The sequence below is a fragment of the Musca domestica genome, unplaced genomic scaffold (genome assembly GCF_030504385.1).
Source record: "Musca domestica strain aabys unplaced genomic scaffold, Musca_domestica.polishedcontigs.V.1.1 26, whole genome shotgun sequence".
Classification (NCBI taxonomy): Eukaryota; Metazoa; Arthropoda; class Insecta; order Diptera; family Muscidae; genus Musca; species Musca domestica.
Genome location: NW_026712283.1, coordinates 7,911,370 through 7,929,741, shown reverse-complemented (window position 1 = coordinate 7,929,741; position 18,372 = coordinate 7,911,370). Strand labels below are relative to the sequence as shown.

The 18,372-nt window shown below is 34.0% G+C and overlaps 1 protein-coding gene across 1 annotated transcript; it reads right to left on the bottom strand.

The window, feature by feature from the left end:
* Positions 1-14,823: 14,823 nt before the first annotated feature.
* Positions 14,824-17,214, bottom strand: LOC131803043 (uncharacterized). Its single transcript, XM_059123945.1, has 6 exons — positions 16,545-17,214; positions 16,351-16,472; positions 16,153-16,293; positions 15,881-16,093; positions 15,246-15,809; positions 14,824-15,179 (listed from the first exon to the last, which is right to left on the bottom strand). Exons 1-5 carry the CDS (start codon positions 16,846-16,848, stop codon positions 15,261-15,263), a joined length of 1,329 nt encoding a protein of 442 aa, XP_058979928.1. The 5' UTR covers positions 16,849-17,214; the 3' UTR covers positions 14,824-15,179; positions 15,246-15,260.
* Between the last annotated feature and the right edge of the window lie 1,158 nt (positions 17,215-18,372).

Genomic DNA, 18,372 nt, shown 5'->3' with positions numbered 1-18,372 from the left:
ACGCTTATTGCTCTGTGGGTCCTTGAAAAAATATATTTTTAAAAATCCACGCTTATTGCTCTGTGGGTCCTTGAAAAAATATATTTTTAAAAATCCACGCTTATTGCTCTGTGGGTCCTTGAAAAAATATATTTTTAAAAATCCACGCTTATTGCTCTGTGGGTCCTTGAAAAAATATATTTTAAAAATCCACGCTTATTGCTCTGTGGGTCCTTGAAAAAATATATTTTTAAAAATCCACGCTTATTGCTCTGTGGGTCCTTGAAAAAATATATTTTTAAAAATCCACGCTTATTGCTCTGTGGGTCCTTGAAAAAATATATTTTTAAAAATCCACGCTTATTGCTCTGTGGGTCCTTGAAAAAATATATTTTTAAAAATCCACGCTTATTGCTCTGTGGGTCCTTGAAAAAATATATTTTTAAAAATCCACGCTTATTGCTCTGTGGGTCCTTGAAAAAATATATTTTTAAAAATCCACGCTTATTGCTCTGTGGGTCCTTGAAAAAATATATTTTTAAAAATCCACGCTTATTGCTCTGTGGGTCCTTGAAAAAATATATTTTAAAAATCCACGCTTATTGCTCTGTGGGTCCTTGAAAAAATATATTTTTAAAAATCCACGCTTATTGCTCTGTGGGTCCTTGAAAAAATATATTTTTAAAAATCCACGCTTATTGCTCTGTGGGTCCTTGAAAAAATATATTTTTAAAAATCCACGCTTATTGCTCTGTGGGTCCTTGAAAAAATATATTTTTAAAAATCCACGCTTATTGCTCTGTGGGTCCTTGAAAAAATATATTTTTAAAAATCCACGCTTATTGCTCTGTGGGTCCTTGAAAAAATATATTTTTAAAATCCACGCTTATTGCTCTGTGGGTCCTTGAAAAATATATTTTAAAAATCCACGCTTATTGCTCTGTGGGTCCTTGAAAAAATATATTTTTAAAAATCCACGCTTATTGCTCTGTGGGTCCTTGAAAAATAATATTTTTAAAAATCCACGCTTATTGCTCTGTGGGTCCTTGAAAAATAATATTTTTAAAAATCCACGCTTATTGCTCTGTGGGTCCTTGAAAAATAATATTTTTAAAAATCCACGCTTATTGCTCTGTGGGTCCTTGAAAAAGAATATTTTAAAAATCCACGCTTATTGCTCTGTGGGTCCTTGAAAATAATACTTTTAAAAATCCACGCTTATTGCTCTGTGGGTCCTTGAAAAATAATATTTTTAAAAATCCACGCTTATTGCTCTGTGGGTCCTTGAAAAAATATATTTTTAAAAAATTCACGCTGATTGGTCTGTGGGTCCTTGAAAAAATATATTTTTAAAAAATTCACGCTGATTGGTATGTGGGTCCTAGAAAAAATATATTTTTAAAAAATTCACGCTGATTGGTCTGTGGGTCCTTGAAAAAATATATTTTTAAAAATCCACGCTTATTGCTCTGTGGGTCCTTGAAAAAGAATATTTTTAAAAATCCACGCTTATTGCTCTGTGGGTCCTTGAAAAAGAATATTTTTAAAAATCCACGCTTATTGCTCTGTGGGTCCTTGAAAAAGAATATTTTTAAAAATCCACGCTTATTGCTCTGTGGGTCCTTGAAAAAGAATATTTTTAAAAATCCACACTTATTGCTCTGTGGGTCCTTGAAAAAATATATTTTTAAAAATCCACGCTTATTGCTCTGTGGGTCCTTGAAAAAATATATTTTTAAAAATCCACGCTTATTGCTCTGTGGGTCCTTGAAAAAGAATATTTTTAAAAATCCACGCTTATTGCTCTGTTGATCCTTGAAAAGATATATTTTTAAAAATTCTCTGACTTTTCTTCAAATGCCACTACTTTACATCTAAATCGACTTTTTTCCTTTTTCTCTATATGGGTTGGTATTACAAAACCCATCGCGATTAAATTACTCTCACTTTTGACAAACGCTGGCCACATTAACGCTTGCTCCTTGCATTTTGTTTTCTTCTTTGCTAAACCAACAACTTTCACTTGGTCGGTTGGCAAGCATTTTGCCTGACAAACACCTAACATCAATCCATTTAACTACCACAAATTCCACATTTCGTGCTGTAGGTGTGTGTGTGTGTATGTGTGAGGATACTTTCAACATCAGCATTGCCGATGGTTGCTCCTGACGCTGATGCCACACAACCACTTTGAGTAACATTTTGAAATGCAAGTGTGCGGTTAATTATTCATGGAAATTGTTGCGGTACAAGACAACTTAAGATGTTACGTTGCCAGCTGGGCTGGTCTGGGTTCGGTTCGGTTGGGTAGGATGGCTGCTTGCCTGGTTGGGTTGGAGGGTTTGGTTGACTGTTGTTGTTGTTGGTTTATTTGTCAGCGGAAGCGAAAAATTGCTTGTGATGTCTAGAAGGAAGATCCTTTACATTGTAAAATATGATTATAAAAGCATTAACGTTGTATGGCTCGGCCCCCCCAAACTCGCTGCATGCGATACGAGTAAAATATTCAACTTTGATGTGTAGCAAACTAATTAGACATTTATTTGAGAAAATCTTTATGTGGGTGCTTTGAAAAGGGAATCGTAAAATATTCCAAGTTGATTAATTCATTTCGTAACATACAGCTGTGGTAATGTCCATTAAAAGGCAATGGCAAAGGAATTGAAATTGTAATTTGAAATTTTACATGGAGGCCAAGTGACATCGCTTAACAAGTTTGGACCAAGTTTTGTCTTTGATTTGAAGACAAAATTGAATTGAATGTTTTAGGAGTTCCAACATTTATTTCAAAACTTTTAATTGAATCCGGAACATTTGAATTCATTTGTTTTTACAGATAATCTCAAAATTCCTTTTAATCTACTTTTACACTTACCAATACTCCATCCATTCATCCATCCATGCAAGATTTCAAACAGATTAAAAACTTATTAATTCCATTATGAACGATGACAATTATGCCAAAGACAAACACACACACACGAATAAAACCTACAAGACAAACAAAGAAAAAACATTAAAAAATTGTTAAATTGTTTATAACTTTGAAAAGAACAACAGCAACAGCCCAACTTAAGTTGTTTTAACAGCACAAAATTGCTTTTTAAGTTTGGCAAATAACTTATATTTAGAGTCATTATTTATTTTAACTTTTTCCTTGCGTTCCGCAATTGTTTTGCGTCTCATGGATGTGGAAGTTAAAATTGTTTTTCTTTTCTTTGGCTGTGTGAAATATATTTGCCTTAACATCGACATGTGAATGGGCTGAAGACAATGTTATTTTCAACAGCTGTGGGTTGGTAATGACTTAGCTTTTATTGGTGTTTGCCTCTACCAAGATATTGAGGCATTGTTAAAATGGATCACCATATGTGAGACCTAAAAAAGATAAAACCAGTAAGGAAAAATCAAAAGTCAGGCGGGGCCGACTATTTGATACCCTACGCCACAATGCATATTTAGTAGAGCTCCCGTATTTTTTTATACCAAATAACATTGCAATAGAGTGTGAGATCTTACTTCGATTGTATTAAAAAATATAAATCGGAACCGAGTTCCACAAAATGGAAATGTACGTCCCGAAATTAACTTCATTTGTGCTGATATCATCTATTATTTCCATAATAAACGCGAAATCGGAAAATGGATATATATGGGAGCTATGTCCAAAGTTTAGCCGTTCTCCATAAAATTTTCAAAGGTATTTCCGAGCTCTATAAGATATCTAGTATCAAATTTCATTGTTGTCGGCATTATTTCCACAATAAACGCGAAATCGGAAAATGGATATATATGGGAGCTATATCCAAATCTTAGCCGTTCTCGATAAAATTTGGTACTTCTGAGCTCTTAAGATATCTAGTATGAAATATCATTGTTGTCGAATGCATATTACGAATGTGAGGAACTTAAACCCCAAAACGGGTGAAACATATATATGGGAGCTATAGCAAATTTGATGATCTTGCTTGTAGACTTAATTCGGTCGGTAATAAAAATTGTAATAATAAAATTCAGATATATAAAAACAGATATTGACCATTTGACCGGTTGAAGATATATCTATATATATAAATGTAAGTTGTGTTAGTTACTACGCTTATAACTTAAGAACCGCTGGACTGATTTTAAAGATCCACACAAATTCGGAGTTGTCTCCTCTCCGAAAAGGATAATATCCAAAAAAATCGCGTAAAAATGTGATATATTAACATTTTCATTTTGACTTTTCAAATGTACAATAGTAATGTTTTATTTTTCATGATTTTTTTCCATTTTGACTTACTTTTTTCTAATGTACATTTGTAGTGTTTTTTATTTTTTATTTTTGAATTCGAATATTAAAACCAATTTATTTAATTGACTTGATTTCTTGAGAACTGAAATTGATGGCGGGTTACATGGAAGTGTAATACCGAATTATAAGTGGCGAGACGGAATAGATGATATCGAAATAATTTAACGCGGTCACACCAAAAGAAAGATAATTATTAATTAAAAGATAATTACTTTTTCAAATTCGCTAAAAAATCACGAAAAAGATATCTCATTGCAAAAATTCTCAAATCGGGAAAAAATCGAAAAAATTTTCAGTGGAATCGAATTTTAAAATAATAGTAAGGGTCTTTAAACATTTGCTGTAATAAATCACCGAACAAGTTGAAGATTTTTTCAATTTGCTATTCTTCTTTTGTCATTTTTTTAATTTGTATTTGCGAACACATTTAAACAACCAAAAATGACAGAAAAAGCCTAATGGAGCTCATTTCAAAGCGTGGACCTACTTCTTTCATGTGACAATAATCCGTCCAATGAGAGCTCAAAATGCAAAATTCTTTGGAAGTACAATCAGTAAAATACCAAATTTAAAGGGTGCAAAATAATAGAGCGAATGGGACTTTTAGTAAGAAAAGGATTTCTATCCTTCCAGGAATTCTTCCCAAACATTCAAGATACCTTAAATCACTTTTGCAGGTCATGATATCGATCATAACTCACGGATAAGGGTACAACCCGATTTTATATTTATATAACCATCATATGATTTAAGCTATTTTTGGGGTCTTGGCCACTTTTTTCATATTTTGGCCCTTATTTGGCATCTTTGTCTCTAAGGGGTTAGGGAACCATCATACAGATAATTGCCACATAGGAATTTATTTAAGTAAAGTCCCCACATTGGAGTATCCCCAAGTCCACTTTCACATATAATGTGTGGTCAGAAAAGAAAATTTTGTATTCTATTGAATTTGTAACTCTCAAGAGAATATTGGTTGGAAACGTAGATTTGGGAAATACATCTATATGATAATATGGTGGATAAAACTATTTTTACTCATTTAAATCACGCGGAATGTTTTTCAGTTTGACATGCTATGTTGTTCTGTTAAATTTTTGATTTGGTCTCTATTTGTCATATTGGATTATAAGGGCTAGAAGAATGTTTTCAATGTAGGTCGATGTCTCGGAGTAGTGCCCATGTAAAAGTATCTCCTGATTTTACCATATTTCAAAGGATTTGGCTAAAAATGTGTATTTGGGGTGTGAAAATCTTACACAAAATATGAACATATATACAAATTTTAGAATTTTTTCCATATAATAGTACCGCCTTAAGTCCACTTTTTGGCGGACAAACAGACCGACATGGTTAGGTTAAGAACGCTAATGGACAATCTGAGGTGCTAATGGCTTAAAAAAGTAATTAACTTTGGCTATTCATTCAGCGCTCAATTATGAGGTGTACAAAATACAGCAAATTCCAAATTACTGCTCATTTCACTGGAATATTTTGCTACGATTTTTACCATACTAAAAATTAATTTGATCCCTTACATGGGGATAAGATTGATATATACTTTTTAATAGATTTGTATAGCACATCCACACCTTTGAAGCCCACGGCTTAAATATGGGTACAGGTATTTTAAAATACTTTTAATCGACCAGTACGGGAACACTTATATCAGTCATATCTGTGAATAATTATGCTTTGACAAATATGCATAATAGACAAAAACTACGGGCCGGCAACGCGGACCGGGCCAGCTAGTATATATATATATATATATATATATATATATATATATATATATATATATATATATAAGATATATATGGGAGCTACAGCTATATCTGAACCGATTTTCAAATTTGACGTATTTGTTTCTACCGGATAAAGATATATATGGAAGCTAAATTTAAATCTGATCCGATTATTACCAATTTCAATAGGGTTCTTCCTTGAGCCAAACAAATATTGTTTGAAAAATTTCAACTCAATCGGATTATAAATGCGACCTGCATTTTGTTCACAGAAATACATGGAAGATCGGACGGACGGACAGACGGACTCGGAAGATCCTATGTGGTGTAGGGTATAAAAAGAACATTCTTTTTGAGGCTGAAAAATGTTCTAAGGAAGTTTACACAAAAATCCTTACATTTGCTAATTATTCTTTCCAAATTTAGTTTTCGCCTAGCCTCTAATATAGCATCTAATATACCAGATGACCCGTTTAACCAGGGGTGAAATTCATTTTATTCTTTTTGAAGACGAGGAACTTCCCTAGATTCCAATTGCCAATGCCATCATCCTATTTAATTAATAGCTCAACTCGAAAGAGTTGTCTATCATATCCCTTGATTTTCTCCAAATTTGATATTTGAAGAGAGTTGGATACCTATGTCGCGTTTTTCGAATTACCATGTAATTCAGAATTCAGTATTTTGAAGCCTTTGTGGGGGAGGTACCAGAAGAAATGGTCCGATCTCCAATATCTTTATAACAGATATTGTGTTGATGGAAATATAGAGATATGCTAAGTCTGAATGGAATTGGATGTTAATTTCGCGTATTATGAGCTTCATAGATATTCAAAATTTTGACACTTTGTGGGCGAGGTACCAGAAGGAGGAGATACCCATCTTCACAGCGGATCTTGTGTTAGTAGGAATAATGGTATGTTGAAATGTAAAGAGAATCTGATGCTTATTTCGGATTTTATAAACGTTTTGGTTATTCAAAACGTTGGCCCTTTGTGGGGGAGCTACCAGAAGGAATTATTCGATCTCTACCGTCTTGATAACAAGCCTTGTATTGATGGAAATATCACATTTAATAAAAGTTATATTTTTTTTCAAAACTGTGAATTGTGAAATTTGGGGGGGAAGGTACTTGATAGAGTGGACCGATATTGTCCATATATTAGGATTTGCAAATTTGGAGCAAAATCAGATTATTTCTATTTCTGTGCCGCTCAGCATTTTTTTTTTTTTTTTTTTTTTGAAAATGCACCAATATTGGAACAAATCGCTTCGAGAGTTATCGTGCGCACCAGCCAGCAGACAGACGGACATCGAATCCAAATGTCCTGAAACGTATCTGGTCCAAGGAGACCTGGGGTCTAAAACCGTCACCTTTTGGCCGTATTAAATGATATATACTGGCTGCAGAGTGTATATATCATTTAATAGGAAGGAAGTAGGAAGTCGTAAAAAAAAAAAAAAAATTTTTTTTGCTATAATTGCGTGATCTCATATATTCCATTTTCCATACAAAAATTCTACGGACGTAAAGTACGTTTAAGTGAAATCGATCGAACCGAATGGCCGACATAGAATCATATGTCGTTCATGAATATATATAAATTTAAAATGCTTATATCGAGGAGTCACAAGCATAGTATGGAGGAGGTGTGCTGAAATTAAACACAAATGCAGCTCCAGTGTTCTGAAACTAGATCGACTGCATTTCTGCACTTATTTATTGGATGTGGTGGACGTTTTGTAATTTGTTCCTTGGTGAGTCATATCCATATCCAAGCAAACCGTAGTTGATTTAAAAATAAAAAAACAATAAATTGCAATTACTATTTACCTTTAAAAAATTTTAGAATATATGCCATTATATGCATTGATTTTTAATTAAAAACAAGTAAAAAAGCTGTAAGTTCGGCCGGGTCGAACTTTTAATACCCTCCACCATTTGGTACAATTTTGGCAATTTCCAAAAAAAAAAAAAAAACAATAATAATATCCGTTAAGAATTCTGTTAAAACCTTAAAAATACCGAATGCTTATACGACGACGTGGACCTGCATAGGCAACTTTTTTCATAAGTTATTACAATATTTACATGCGAAACTTGAAGAAAAATCTGTTTATAATGTAGCTAAAATCATCAAAATTCCGAATATGGGGGGACCGTTATATGGGGGCTATACGTAGACGTGGACCTGCACAGACAATTTTCTAGCATGGGCTGAAATATCCATTACGAACTTCACATGCGAAATTTGAAACAATCCCGGTAAATAGTGTCGCTAAAATCATCAAAATGCCGAATATTGGGGGGTACGGTATATGGGGGCTATATGAAGACGTGGACCTACATGGCCCATTTTCTGTTTTATGCTGCAGTATCTATTACGAACTTCAAATACCAAATTTGGAACAATTCCGCTAAATAATGTCGCTAAAATCATCAAAATACCGAATATCGGGGGGTACCGTTATATGGGGGCTACACGAAGACGTAGACCTGCACAGATAATTTTCTGTCTTACGTTGTAGTATCCCTTAGGAACTTCAAATGCCAAATTTGAAACAATTCCGGTGAATAATGTCGCTAAAATCATCAAAATACCGAATATCGGGAGGTACCATTATATGGGGGCTATATGATAACTTGGACCTCCATGGCCCATTTACGAACTTAGCCTGCCTACTGGCAAAATATACATGTGTGCAAAATTTTAGCCTTCTATCTCAATTTGTTCGAAAGATAGCGTGATTACAACAGACAGACAGACGGACATCGCTAAATCGACTTAGAATTTTACGCTGATCAAGAATATATATACTTTGTTGGGTCTGACATGAGTATTTCGAGGAGTTACAAACGGAATGACAAAATTAATATACCCTCCATAGTATGGTGGAGGGTATAAAAATAATTTCAATCAAACCCATATTTATCCATAAATATTTGGTGTTATATTCATTCTAATTTCCCCCCGTAATTGTGTATTTAATATTTATACCATTATTCATAATACTCGGTATACTTAATTTTATAATAATTGGTAAAAACACTAATACATTCATACACACACACACATACATAAGTACAATATTTATTCATTGGTCAGAAGACAAAATATCATAACATTATTTAAATGAACCCTCCAACAAATAAATAAATAAATAAACAAATAGTGAAATTCAATAATAACAATAATCGTAATCAACATTTGTTTATAGTTAGTTTTCCGCGTATGCATTACATAATAATAGCAATAATAATTATTATAATTATTTTCATTGTTTTTTTTTCTCTCTCTCTTTCAGCTGAGTATTGCAAAAATGACTGCAATTGTTCGCGTCCCGCGCCATAATGAAATCAATTAACAGCTACTAATTGGGGTCAATTGGTGTAATCTAATTGTGCCAACTACAGCAGCAACAGCAGCAAAGTAATGTTTAATATTTGTGCGAAATGTGCAAACGAAATCTAAATATGTTTTAATTACATAAACAATTTGTTAATACAAGCACAAATGTTCGAGTATGTAGTTTAGAATAATTAGATGTGTTTAATGCACATCTAATTATAAACATATTCTGGGGGACAAATTACAATCGAAAAATAAACTTGAATTAAAATAAGTCAAAAGGCAAAAATGTAAATGATAATGATGTTATATTAAACCGAGACGATTCTGCGATATCCTCTACCATGTTATACCCTACAACACTATTTAATATAATATTGAGATGTCGAAATGGACCAAAAACAGAAAAATTTCCTTTTTTTTTGCAGCTGCTCTACAGGTCCCAATTATAGAACAATCAACGCGGAATTTAGAATTAGGCTAGAGTTTATGGATGGTCAAAAGCCATTTTGTTTGGTCATCGGACCATTTTTAGCAAGTAAAATAGAGCATAACTTTTTTTTGTAGAAAATACAAAATTTCCACAAATCCGCTAATATTTTCAATCCTGGCGAAAACACAAATGAACGAAAATTCTTCTGACCGTTACATTGATGCCCATATCCATGGTATCGCATATATAGCAAAATTTATACAATATGATATATCAACAAGTAAGCAAAGGCTATAGTCTTGCGGGGCCGACCATGTGATACCCTACAACTCTAAAATATGTTAGAAGTCCTTTTAGCCCAATTTAATTTTGAAAGATTTCGTTTTCGAAATTATGTCACGGAGCACTGCCCAGATATTACCCATAGCATTTTGACCAGGAACATTTGCCCAATATTTACGCACTCTGTTATGCTGTTAGTTGTTGTGGTCCATTTTTCAGCTAAATATAATTTAATGGTCATTCAAAATACTAGAATTCTTCCCTGTCCTTAATTCTGTTCTCAGGCGTGTCGATTGGTTTCAATTGTGTGATCAGGCATTTTTTTCTGCTTTTGGTTCATTTGAACCTCTAAATATTTTGCAATCATCTCCAAAAGCAAGAAAACCCTCTGTATGTCCAAATTTAGACTCATCTGTATAATTTTCTTGTCTACGATATTTGGCTATATTCGTCAACGAAATCAGCATAAAAAAGCGAGAAATTTGCTTTTTGTGTATTTCGGATATCGCCCGTAGGTAATGCTGGTATTTTTTCACACAAAATTTGTGGTCCATTGTACCCGCTGTCCTAAACTCTAACTTTTTGCGAGATTTCGTGTCCTTTGGTTTCTATTTGTGACCTTTATAACGGCTGCAAAATCTGGAAAATTTTTAGTTGTAGGTCCATTTCATCCCCCTAATATATTGCGGACATCTTTGAAAACAATAGGCTTAGCCCTTCTGTCAATTTTGTGAAAATTTTCGTGAAGATCGGACGATAATTGCAATCTGTATGCAATAACCCCAACCCGTGTTGTAAGGTGAAAAAAAAATACAAAATGTACACTTCAATATTATAAGTCAAATTGAAAAAATCGCATGCGATAAAAAATAAAAAAAAAATTCACAAAATAATACAAAATCTATACTTACACCATTATTGGCATCTTTTTATTCTTTAATGCCAGGAGCGCATTCAGAATTGACAAAATTTGTCAAAATCGGTCCAGCCATTCTTGAGATATGAGCACTCTAGATAACATCCCCTTCCTTTGTTTATACACATTGTATATATTTCGCTATATATATCCGATATATTTACCATCGGCATCTACGTTACGGTCAGAATTGACCTGTTCCTCTATTTGCGATTTCGCCGGGATTAAAAATATTCGCGGTTTAATTTAAAATTTGACTTTTATTTAGCACAAATGTTATGGTCTATTTCACCCACTAAACATTACCCGATGACCATCAAAATTGGAAGGCTTATACTCAGCCCTAAGCTCTAGCGCCAAGCTAAGTTCCGCGTTGATTAGTCTATAATTGCGAACTGTAGAGCAACTGCAAAATCAGGAAAATTTTCAGTTTTTGGTCCATTTCAACCCCTATATATTATGAGATCATCTCCAAAAGAAATAGGTTTATATTCCGACCTTAACCCCACCTCCATGTTCAATTTCGTGAGGATCGGACCATAACTGCGACCTGTACATTGTGTTGTAAAGTATAATAAAGAGATGTTAGTTAGACCGTTTATAACTCAAGAGCGGCTGGACAGATTTTGACAATTCTCACAAATTCGGAATGGCTTTTTGCCCGAAAAGGATAAAATCTAATACAAAAGCGAATATTTTTTGTATTTTTTTTTTCATTTTTTTATCGCATGCGATTTTTTTTAATTTGTTTTACAAAATTGAATTGCACTTTATTGGCCAATATCAACTCAAATGGACTCAAATTTGACAATTCCAACGAAATTCGAACTAAGAGCAAGTGTAGTTTCCATAAATATGTTTCATCCGATTTGGTGTTAAAGTCCCTCACATGCGTTATATGCACTCCAAAACATACCGGTCATCAGATGCTGCACGAAAATACATCTGCCAAATTTTATCGATATTGGTTCAGATTTTTATATACCTTCGATTTACATCTTCATCCGATTTTACGGTTTTTGCTTACCATATATATAATATCAGCCATAATGAATATATTTTTTCATATTCAACCGAATTTTATTATTTGGTGAAACTCGGTCCGGTATATCTATTTCTCCAATATATACAGGGTGAGATGAAAAAACTTCAACCAACTTGAGACTGCTGTCATTTCGAAGCCACCCGGCCGACAGTTGTTAAAATTATTCCAGTGACAGTTCATTATATTATTTACAAGCGTACAAAAGCATTTTGGTGAGAATTTTCTAGAAAAAGTTATTCGTGATGGAATTCAAGCGTGATATTGTGATTTTTTTTATTTTTGGCTAAAAACCAAAAGTGGCGATCGATAGAGCACTCCAGCATTTAAATGTGAATAAATATTTTGTGTTTCGTACCATCGCTCGTTACCGTCATACTGGTAGCGTAACCCGACGTCAAGGAAGTGGACGGAAGAAAACAGCATCAGAAAAATTTTGGTCGCAGACCTTGGACATTCCAAGAGGACTCAGCAACATCGCACTTAGCAGGTGCCACCCAAGAATGGTTACAAAATGAGGTTCCTCGCTTCATTTCCAGTGCATAATGGCTGCCAAAATCTCCGGATACCAATCCGTTCGACTATAGTGTCTGGAGTATTTTGGAAAGCAAGGTTGGCACTAAAAAATACCAAAGTGGCGATAACCTCAAGCAGCGCTTCGTCGGGAATGGGTCGCAGAGCAACATTCGGGCAGCGTGTGACGGTTTCATTGGCCGTTTTTCGTGCAAAAGGTGACCAATTCGAACAAATCTACATCTATTCTAAAATTTGATGTTATTTACTAAATTTTTTGCTTTCATTCAATAAGATTTAAAAAAATATGTAAAAATTATGGCGTTTGACTTTGTTGCGGTTTTTTTTATCTAACCCTGTATTTTTATACCCTCAGCCATATGGCTACAGAGGGTATATATCATTTGATACGGTCAAAACGTGCCTAGTCGAAATAACGGTTTTAGACGCTAGGTCTCTTTGGACCAAATCCGTTTCAGAACATTTGGAGTCGATCTAGCGATGTCCGTCCGTCCCTCTGTCTGTCTGGCTGGCTGGTGCGCACGATAACTCCCGAAGGGAGTATCCAATTTGGTCCAAACTTGGTACATCGTAATATTTTTGTCAAACTTAGATCGAGTTCGGAGATGGGCAATATCGGCCCACTCCTTCTGGTACCTCCCCCACAAAAGTTCGAAATTTTCAAAAAATTTATTTTTTGCGCAGAAAGAGAAATTATAGTCCGACTTTGCTCCAAATTTGCAAATCCTAATATTTGCATCAGTGTGAGGTCGGGTGTGAAAATGGAAAATATCGGTCCACTCCATCAAGTACCTCCCCCACAAATGGTAAAAATTTTGAATAATTACAACTCTCATAAAATGTGATGTAAGTGTCCGATTGTCTTAAAATTTTACACATCTCAATATTTATATTAACCCAAGGTCTGGTGTTAAGATGGAATATATCGGTACACTCCTTCTGCTAACTTCCCCACAAATGGTCGAAATTTTCAAAAAAATGTATTATTTGCACAGAAAGAGAAAGGATAATCCGATTTTGCTTTAATTTTGCAAATCCTAATATTTGCATCAGTTCTACGTTAGGTGTAAAAATAGACAATATCGGTTCACTCCTTCAAGTACCTCCCCCACACCCAGAGAAAAAATGACAACATCCGTGTATGAAATGACCACATCCGTGTATGATAGTGTATCAACCACGTTTGGTGTCAAAATGAGCACGCTGTTGTCATTTTGACACCGAGATTTTGGCAACGATTTCAACAACAGATGTGCATGAAATGAGCACATACGTGGTCATTTCGAGCACGCCCCGTTGTCAGATTGTCAACGCTTCGTTGTCAGATCGTCAACGCTTCGTTGTCAGATTGTCAACGCTCCGTTGTCGGATTGTCAACGCCCGTTGTCAGATTGAAATCAATGGTGGTCATTTTTTGATATCCGTTCCTTTTCCATTTTATACCCTTAGTAGAAGAAACGACATTTTTTGAAAAGTATTTTATTGAACGAAACCAATTACATAAATTCAATATAAATACATATTTGATTTAACAAAACAATTCGAATTACATATATTCAATGTATAGAAACAAATTAAATTAACTTAAATCTGAAATAAACTTTTCCATTATTCATAGGATATAAGTGAAATGGGTAAGTAATAAAATCTAAAATTGGTATTAAAAAAATTGTATCCTCATTCAGAGAACCAACTTCATACGATTGTAAATGGTAATCAAAGTTTTTAACTTTTACTTGGTTACATAAAATGTAAACATTTTCATTTTCAATTATTAAATGTTTAATTTTGAAAAGTTCAATTGCGGCATTATTTGTTGCTAAATAATAGTTTTTTTTATACCTAGTTCCCTTAAAAAAAATGTCATCAGACACTTTGCAATTTTGGTAATTTAAAACTGGCTTACTTTTTTTGTAACAATATTCCTCTTTTGCCAAATCTTCGATGGTATGCGTATTAATGATAACATTTGGTTCTAAGTTATCTTCGTGTTTTAATAAAAAATTGGAAAATTTCAATCCAGACTTAATAGATAATGAACGACAGGGATTTACTCTTGATGTAGTATTTCCTAAATAGGCTTTTGCTTCCTTGTGTTTAGCTTCGAATCTCATGCTCCAGAGATATTTAAGGGGACCACATTTTCGGATAGCTGTGGGATAGTGGACAAGAAAGTGGTGTTTCGGTTTTAACGAACCGTATAATATAATATAATAAAAATCCATGGAATTTGGCAGGCATTTGGATATTTTAAAGAAAGTGCATGAAAAATTTTAAAACATGTATCTAAACATTCGAGGAACGATTGAAATTTTAACAAATTGTGGTTAAAAAAAACATAAAAACCTTTTATATTGAAATCGGACAAACCCTCCACAATTATAAATGGCTGTATAGTTAATCCAGCATTGTAATACTTTTCAGTGACTGTATCAATTTGCCTTTTATAATCGTTAATTGTCGGTAGTCGCAGTACGAAACTTTCCTGCGAATCAGCTATTGTTACTTTTTTTCGTAATTTACCGTTTCCACATTTAAACCTAGCAGGTGATGGTAAAACTGAATTCAACAGTATTGCGTATATATAATCTTGAGCATCTGCAACCGAAATATAAAATAAATATTACTTTTAATGTTTATGATAAATCAGGAATTAAAATTTACCTATGCTGCTTGCCGTCAAAACATTTGCGAAGAGTTGTTTGCAATGTTCGTTATGAATATTTTTCCCATAATAATTGTAAATTTTTTTCTTAAATTGGTCCCATTTAGAAAGTAGAAGATTGCCTTTCTGTGGATACATAATATCGAAATCAATGTTGACCTAAAACGAAACATTAGTATCCATATACAAATAAATAGCTCATGGCTACTTACCAATTCTGAAGCTCTTGCATCGGACAACTTCGTCCATTCAAGGAGAAATGTATGGCTACTTAAATTTTTTATATCTCTTTGCCGTATGTTAAAAGATCTTTTCCATTTTTCGCAGATCGATCCCCAATCATTACATTCTCTTAGTAAGGAAGCTTTCAATGAATTTTCAACTGATTCATCAATTTCGGGAACATCTTTGTTACAAAAATTAGGAGATGTGTGAGTTGCTGCTTTGCTTGTGCTAGGCTCGGAAATCAAAAGCTTTATTCTTTTGGACTTCTTGTTTCTATACTTGGCATAAAGTTTTCCGCTTGCGTTGTTCTTTCCTTTTCTTGAAATGTAATAATAATCCTAAAAATAAAGACATATTATAAGTTAAGAAACTACATAATCAGATACGTTGTTTATATTGTTAATCTTACCCTCATTTCGTTTTCAAGAGGAAAAACGGAACAAATTTCATCCAATATGCGCATATAGTCTTGAGTGTAAAGAGTAACATTGTTGGTTAAAATATCTTCAATAATTATATTAATTATATCATCTCTTTGCTCGTCACTTAATTTCTTATTAACGCTACTACATTCAAGCGCTAGTTTCCCCTTCGAGGTATGTGTTAACAATTCCGTTAGATCCTATATTAAATAAAAAAACTACATTAACTATGCTTACACAAATATTACTCTTACCTTACCTCTGACAAAATTCCTTTGGCTTTTGAGCAGTTCGAACCTGTAGTGTCGGGAGTACCAGGAGTACTTGCAGGTGTCTCGTTGCGTTTCCACCATTCACCTATTTTAGATGGAACTGACATAGTTTCGTCATCAATCCCGAGCTATTGTTATGACAATATTAATACTGAGTTCAACTCTGTAAAACAAATAATACGTACCTTTCGTTTTTTCCAAGCAAAGAGCTTTTCTCTGAATTCAACACGAAGTCCCAATGGTGGCACTGCTTCCTTTAAATCTTCTTTTTTCAAGTACTGCAAGCTGCGAAATGTTACATGTGATGCTAAAAGAACAAAAAAGAAAATTCTTTGTTAATTACACTGATTAACTGAAAAATTCATTTTTATTTACTTACCTTTTAATTGTTCAAAAAGCGACTCCATATTTATTCCTTTTAAGAACTCCCTTAACATATAATCGTCCTCATTGTTTTCCGCATCTTGACTGCTGCAATGGTTTGTATCGCGAACCACAACAATATTGCCATCGATTTCTAACAACTCACCAATGATATTTTGAGGATCTTGCGAATTATTATTCATTTTCAATAAATTTTTTGCACAATGCGTCCTTTCTCTTTCAATAACACGGAAAAAATGGTAAATATGCAGCCGATTGCACACGAGTAAAAAAAATGACAACGGTGGTGCATGATTCATACACGGTAGTTGCTAAAATGGCAACGATCGTGTACGATTCATGCACGTCGGTGTACAAAGTAACAACGGTGGTGCATCATTATGCAGGTGGTGGTGCATAATTCATACACGACCGGTGTCATATTGACAACGACCGTGTGTGAATCATGCACCACCGTTGTCATTTTTTACTCGTGTGTAATCGGCTGCAATTACCAATATTACAAATGGACAAATTAAGCACGGCTGTTGTTGGTACCGAAAGTTGACCACGTCTCGGTGTCAATTTGAGCACGTTCGTGCACAATTCACCAACAGCCGTTGTTGAAAAATATAACAACGGGTCGTTGCGAAAATGACAACATACGTGCTTGATTTCGCAACGGGATTTTTCCCTCAGTGCACAAATGTTCAAAATTTTGAATAATTACAATTCTCATAAAATGTGATGTATGAGTCCGATTGTCTTCGAATGGCGCACATCCCAATATTTATATTAACCCAAGCTCTGGTGTTAAGATGGAATATATCGGTACACTCCTTCTGCTAACTTCCCCACAAATGGTCGAAATTTTCAAAAAAATGTATTATTTGCACAGAAAGAGAAAGGATAATCCGATTTAGCTTTAATTTTGCAAATCCTAATATTTGCATCTGTGCTAGGTCAGGTGGAAAAAAGGACAATATCGGTTCACTCCTTCAAGTACCTCCCCCACAAATGTTCAAAATTTTGAACAATTACAACTCTCAAAAAATGTAATAGAAGAGTCCGATTCTCTTCAAATTTCACACATCCCAATCATTTTATTAGCCCAAGGTCTGGTGTTAAGATGAAGTATATCGGTCCACATCTTATGGTACCTCCCCCACATATGGTCGAAATTTTGAGATATATATTTTCTGCACAGAAAGGAAGCAATAATCTAATTTTGAAAAACATAACGCTCAAAGAAAGCGAAATAAGGATTCAACTCTTATCAAATTTCACACATTCAAATTATTTTTGCAAACACCAGATCTGTTTTGAAGATGATCCTATATATCTGCGAACACCTTCTGGTACCTCACCCACAACAACATTTTTCAATATTTTTATCTGTCATTAATTGCGAAACAACTCTGTGATTCTTTACAATTGCTATATCCATCTGCTATAATAATATGTATATCATATTTATGTAGGTCCGATACGAAATTGACAATATTGACCCATTCTTTAAAAACCCACTCCATAGAGGGTGAAGAGGGCTGAGGGTATACATCTGTCGGCAAAGCCGACCGATTCTTTTTTACTTGTTTTAATATAATCCTTATCGAAGTCATATCATGCACTATACAGCAATTTTATTTGGTACTGGAGGTATAAAAGCCTCCGTCAAATTTGTTGAAAATCGATTCAGGATTGGATATAGTTCCCAAATTGCCACTACTCTAAAGCCTTGTTACTCATTCAAATAAGTGTTATTATGATCTACTTCACAAAAATTCACAATATTTTTATTACGAGACCTGGGCCTCAATTCTCGGTCTATGAAAATGTGAAAT

What these genes read in the sequence shown, in the direction of transcription:
- LOC131803043 (XM_059123945.1), bottom strand. Translation starts at nt 16,848, where the DNA reads ATGAATCATGCACCACCGTTGTCATTTTTTTTACTCGTGTGCAATCGG. An exon ending in TTGCTTGGAAAAAACGAAAG is followed by an intron (nt 16,294 to 16,350) that starts GTACGTATTATT and finishes TCATAACAATAG; the next exon opens with CTCGGGATTGATGACGAAAC. An exon ending in CCAAAGGAATTTTGTCAGAG is followed by an intron (nt 16,094 to 16,152) that starts GTAAGGTAAGAG and finishes TATTTAATATAG; the next exon opens with GATCTAACGGAATTGTTAAC.